This window comes from Pelobates fuscus, chromosome 10 (genome assembly GCF_036172605.1).
Source record: "Pelobates fuscus isolate aPelFus1 chromosome 10, aPelFus1.pri, whole genome shotgun sequence".
In the NCBI taxonomy this organism is placed as follows: Eukaryota; Metazoa; Chordata; class Amphibia; order Anura; family Pelobatidae; genus Pelobates; species Pelobates fuscus.
Window position 1 is genome coordinate 102,875,762 of NC_086326.1, and position 6,000 is coordinate 102,881,761.

Here is a 6,000-nt window from a genome sequence, read left to right on the forward strand (position 1 = left end):
ATTACTCCCTGCTTCTTACCTGTGCAGGGAGGGGGGAGATGCCTTTCTTGGTGGTCCGGTGGTGTGGTGGAGGAAACCTGCTCACAGCGTCTAAACCCTCCACAACTCCTCTGACTCTCGCGAGATAGACCTGCGTGCCGAGCGGAGCGTTGCTATGGTAACCTGTGGCAACGCTCTGACCGCCGCGGAACTCGCAAGAGTAAGAGAGGGAAGATCACAGCGAAGGTTAAGATGGCATGTTCTGGGCTCCCACTGCAGCGTACAGGTAGCCGGAGGTCCGCAGTGCAGATACATATTATATATATATATATATATATATATATATATATATATATATATAACGATAGAAATGGCAGCACTCACGGTCTCCGATAAAATTCTTCTTTATTTGCAAGATTTAAAACATGGGATCAATGCTCCAGTCCCTGTATGAGACTTTCATCAGGATCAATATTTATATTTATGTAGCCTAATGCAAGGATTTTCTTAGTATGTATATATGAATGTGGGGCCCGGGAATCCTAGAGCAGCCCAGGCCCTCCAGGACCACTGGGCCCGTCATGCCCTGATGGAAGCCCTGTTACCAATCACAAACAAAATAAAACGTCCATACCTGGTGGAAGAAAGGGAGAAGGCTGTACAGCTGCTCTCTCTGCTGCGGGATGGTCAGGAAAGGGCATGACTGCTTGTAGTCCTGAAACTTGTTACCCAGTATTTCCCATTGGGCCAGTGGACACTGGTGAGATGGGGGTATTTGGGTGTTAGGCAGACCATGCTCTGATATAGACCCTACAACAGCTTCTCCTTGGTTTCTATCAGTGCTGCAGCGATTTGTTGCCTTAGTGTCCAGTTCACTACCCACAGCAACCTCATGTGTAGCATTTTCATTCATCTGCAAATACATACAGAAATGTTCAGAACATCTGACAATAATGAGAGTAGGACAAAATAATTCACAATTTTCTTCACAAATGTCTTCATGCACTATTAACATGGAAACCACCACCATACGCCTTTATCAGAGTACGCACTCACTGTAACTATTCTGTCTTTGTAAAGCTTTATGGTGTCCATGGATGGTGCTAGGTTTCTGGGAAAAGAAAAGCTTAAAGGGATACTAGACACTACTAGAACAACTACAGCTTAATGTAGTTGTTCTGTGCTGGAAATAAGGTGAGTTTTACTATCTTTAAGGGGGGGAGGGAGGACTAAATAGTTAGTTTAACACTATAGAATACACTTTGTTCCGGTCCCTATAGTGTTCCTTTAAAGGGATAATAAGCTGTATTCTTAGCACTATAGCTCCCTCAAAACGTTGGGTATTCTTCAGGTCAGCAGCCTCAGGTCATTATTGAAATTTCAGGAAACAATATTTTCTTGGGACGCCCAGTATTTTGTTCTTGTGACAGTTCAGCTCAGTCGAACATTTTTCATGAAAAAATATTGAGAGAAACATTCGGACCAAAAAAAATAAAATGGTGCAAAATGGGCCAGTGTAGTGCAAAATAAATACATAATATAATAGGCAAATTTTTCCAGCATTTAGTTCACACGAGTGAGAAAAAGTAACGTAAGAGTGGAAGAAAGAGGAGGATTAACTAAATAAATATCTATATTTTTATTTATTTATTTTTGTCATTCTTTCTTTTATTGAGACAAAGGTGAAATATGGTACAGAAGAGAAAAAGGGAGATATATCAGATTCACAATAGACAAAAAGTGCAGGGGGAAGTAAGACGGAGCAGGGAGAAAGCCCCAAAGTGGCTTTTTGTACACATGAATGCTAGGCCTAGTTCTTTCTGTTAGTTTTCATATTTTTATTTTTTTATCATACAAGGTTTTATTGTAAAGCATTAACATTATATCACGTTTAGTTGTGGCATGATGCCTGAAATTGAGCATCTTTACATTAGAAAGCGTGTATACAGGGAAGATGCATGACATCAACATATAATAAGTGACCTTCACAAGGTTGTCTTAATCTGCCAAATATACAATACTGCACAAGGCTTCTTATGGCCGTCCATTCCACTCCCGTCTCCGACCCATCATTCTAAAAGTACTTGAAGTACTAATCTAAACCCATCTTATCGACTAGAATTACTATAGAGTGTTCTTTTGTCATGTTATGTGTGGACAGTTTTAGTATCTTCCATTGGGTATATAAGCTTACTTATAGGCAGCGTCTCCCCTAGCTGCCAATCCCCCAGTCACCAACCAAAGCCCCACCCGCTGTCGGGATAAGCTGCAAGATTAAGCACGCCAGACGCCCTCTGCCCTACCCCCTGGGTTAGAAACAAAATGCAGTGGTCAGGTGCACAGGAGGCTGAGAAAAGAGGAAAAGAGGGGGTAGGAGTGTAATCGAGAAGAAAGAAGAAGGGGAAAAAACAACAACACATAGGGGATAGAAAGAAAGAGAAGATGAAAAATAAAAGGGTGTTTGTAGATTTTGCGAGGTAGAGAGAGTGTACAGTAGTAGTGCCCACCGGAAATGGAGCACACTTTGCTCCTCTGCTGGTCAGAGATGGTCAGGCGTAGGAAACCTCCATTAGACAAATAGTCTCTACTTTGTCTTATGTTTTAAATAAAACTAGAGCAGACAGGAAGAAATGAAGAACAGATCCTGACAGAGGGAGAGAAGAGGAATTGATTAAAGAAAGGCAAGTACGGCATGACAGTGCCGCTTTCAGTAGATTGTAAATCAATTTGCCTTCTATGTGCAACAGTGTTAAAAAGCTTTCTGGAAAGCTTTATGTGTGAAGAGTGTGTCCTCTTTTTTTTAATTTTGCAAAAAGTTCAAATTTCAATAAATTAACCTGGTTACACCCCTTTGTATTCAAGCAGACAATATCTAGCTAGACTCAAGAGGCTGCATTAAAGGGAAACTCCAGTGCCAGGAAAACAATCCGTTTTCCTGGCACTGGAGGGTCCCTCTCCCTCCCACCCCCCAATCCCCAGTTGCTGAAGGGGTGAAAACCCCTTCAGTGACTTACCAGGGGCAGCGACAGGTCCCTCGTCGCTGCTTCCTCCTCCCCCGCCGCTCCTCCTTCTGCTTACGTCGGCCGGTGGGCGAGACTGATCTCGCCAGCCGGCCGAGGAGACCTAATGCGCATGCGCGGCAATGCCGCGCATGCGCATTAGCGCACCCCATAGGAAAGCATTGAAAATGAATTTCAATGCTTCCCTATGGGGAATAGAGCGACGCTGGAGGTCCTCACACAGCGTGAGGACGTCCAGCGACGCTCTAGCACAGAAAACCTGTGCTATAGAGCAGGAAGTGTCCTCTAGTGGCTGTCTAATAGACAGCCACTAGGGGAGGACTTAACCCTGCAAGGTAATTATTGCAGTTTAAAAAAAACTGCAATAATTACACTTGCAGGGTTAAGGGTAGTGGGAGTTGGCACCCAGACCACTCCAATGAGCCAAAGTGGTCTGGGTGCCTGGAGTGTCCCTTTAAGAAGTCTGTGATTGGACTTCAACAGAAAATCCAAGTGGTGTTAGCAGGGGAGAGATTGCAAAGATATACCCCAATGAAGAAAAAAAAAATGCATGCATGTTTTCATTGGGGGTATATCTGCTGAACATTGATTTTAGTTTTTTTAATTGTTAATTGGAGTGTCCCTTTAAGTACAAACAAGCACAATGAAGCTTAGTCCTTAAGGGGTTAAAAACTGTATTCTGTCACCGTTGTAAGCTTAAACACGCCTTCTGCACTTGCAAATAAGGAAGTAGGGAAGTAACAAATAAAACACCTGTTACTGAGAGAGCACATAAATAACAATGATGCAGCTAACATAAGAAAGGTGTTTATCCCCTGGAGGACTGAGGCAATCGTCCAAGTTCTAAAACCAAACTCTCCGGGGTTATTTACTAATGTTTACTGAAGAATTCAAAGTGAATTAAAAAAATTAAGTCAAAGCAGCCAAACTAAAATATTTCCAGTTTGTCTACTGTGAACTTGAAATTCACTTTGAATTCCCAACAATTCCCAATAGAGCCAAATATGAGCCCCAGTCTTAATACGTGCAAATTTGACCATTTTGATATTGTGGGCCCAGGTAGCCTTTGAGGCAGTATGACAGCCCATGAAAGAAAATTACATAAGTAGACAATACAGAGAATGTCTGTCTAGTCTTTTGTTAATAGTCCCAAAACATGGCCAAATTTAGTGTTCATATTGTATTTCTTTTTTGCATTTTCAACACAAACACTGCACTTTTACGGTTTATGTCAACATCCTTATACGTTTTACTGTTACAACGTACAGGTTTTATTGAGTTTTTGGAAACTAGTTTGGGGGTATTTGGAGTTTTGGTCTAGCCACTATAATCACAAATGCTTGCCACATTTAAAGCTTTATACTTCATTTTGTGTTTTTCACACACAATACCATTTTCACAGGAAATGTCATTATCTTGATACGTGTTAGTACAATAACACCACAATATTTTTTATTTAACATGGTCTCAAGAATATAACTTTGCATTTGTGTACTTGTTTTCTATTGGGGGGGGGGGGGGGTAGGGTCACAGGACCAGATTTATTACATGCCTTTTCAAACTTGGATATGTGGCAAATTGGTTTGCTGGGCCTCTGTCGCATTTGAAGGAGTATGGCACCCTAAGAAAAAAAACTAAACCCTTGATGACATACCACTTTAAAAAGTAGGCAACTCTGTGTATTCTAAATGGGGTATTTTGACTTTTTTGGTGTAGCCACTTTAAAATGGCTGCGCTTTATATAAACAGGATCAGGTCAAGGTCAGGGGATCCAGATGTCAGAGTAGTCAGTATAACAAGACAATAAGTCAGTATAGGCAGCTAACAAAAAAATAATCAGGACAACCCGAGGCCAGGAGTTTAGAATAACCAATAAATGAAGTCACATATAGATTTTATTTGACAGAACAGTTTAGTTCTGTATGGTAAACTCTGAAACGGTCTACATTACGTTGGCCAGGTAGAGATTGGCAGGAAGGGCAGTAATAGCCAAATCAGTTTTAACTCATTTTTTTTGTAGCATACTTAAAACATTTTCTGGGGTGACTTTCTTTTTGCAGGCTGTGGAGGGGATCCTGGAAGCAAAATGTGGAAGAATTAGGGGAGAGGGTAAATAAACTATTCAATCAAAGCTTTACTTTCAAATCAAGGAATTTGTGTGGCTTTTCCCTGTTTCTGCTTTTTTTTGTACAGCACGATGGAATTGTAGACCGTAATCTGGGTTAGATATACAGATATCAATTTTTTCAAACCCAGTTTTAGTCTTTCAGTTAACCATATAAGGATGTATGCACTGACCAGCTAAATCTACTACTCTCATGTATTTGCTGTACTCAACAATGCACTTTGGTTTATCTGTTCATCCCTTCCATTGAGAGATACTCACTTTCTTTGTGCATAGTGGCCAGCATGTACACATCTTGTCTTATCATTGTACCAAAGGACCAGTCCAGTACTTTGTCCAGGCGTAGAGCTGATGTTAGAGTCTCTTATGTTTTTGCCACTTGTCAGCTTCTGGGGGAAACCTCTGCATTTTTTGCATACGGTGTCGAAGGGCTAGGCTTTTAAAGGAAAATACATTTTTAAATAATTCAATATCAGCAACCCATTAATGGTAGCCTTTTTTCTTGCAGTTTGTGCCCACAGAATTAGGGCATCCTGGTGGGTCAAGATGGAAATCTTTGCCTTGTGTAACAATTTAGTTCTCCCAGCCTCCCTAACTTTGGGAAAGCTGGAGTGGATCCTTTCCCTGGGACCCAGTGGAGCTGTGGTCACCTTCTTATTCTTCTTACTCTGCTCCCTCATGCATTGGTTAGCAATGCTGGGGCCGGAGTGATGTCATCTCCTGGCTCAGGACATAACAGCAGGGCGCACAAGGGAGCAGAGTAAGAAGATCACATCTCCATTGTCACCTGCCTCTAATCTCCTCTCCTCCGGTTGCCCGCTTTCACTCTCCCTCAGCCGGCCACTTCGGTGGATGAATCGGCTGACAAAAACTCAG

The 6,000-nt window shown here is 41.8% G+C and overlaps 1 protein-coding gene across 1 annotated transcript in view; it reads right to left on the reverse strand.

The window, feature by feature from the left end:
- Positions 1 to 5,458, reverse strand: part of WDFY4 (WDFY family member 4) — a 344,228-nt gene extending 338,770 nt beyond the window's left edge. Inside the window, exons 1-2 of the mRNA XM_063434671.1 lie at positions 5,386 to 5,458; positions 614 to 892 (exon numbers count right to left, since the gene is read on the reverse strand). Coding sequence (XP_063290741.1) covers positions 614 to 892; positions 5,386 to 5,418 — 312 coding nt within the window. The 5' untranslated portion in view covers positions 5,419 to 5,458. The remainder of the gene's footprint in view (positions 1 to 613; positions 893 to 5,385) is intronic.
- Between the last annotated feature and the right edge of the window lie 542 nt (positions 5,459 to 6,000).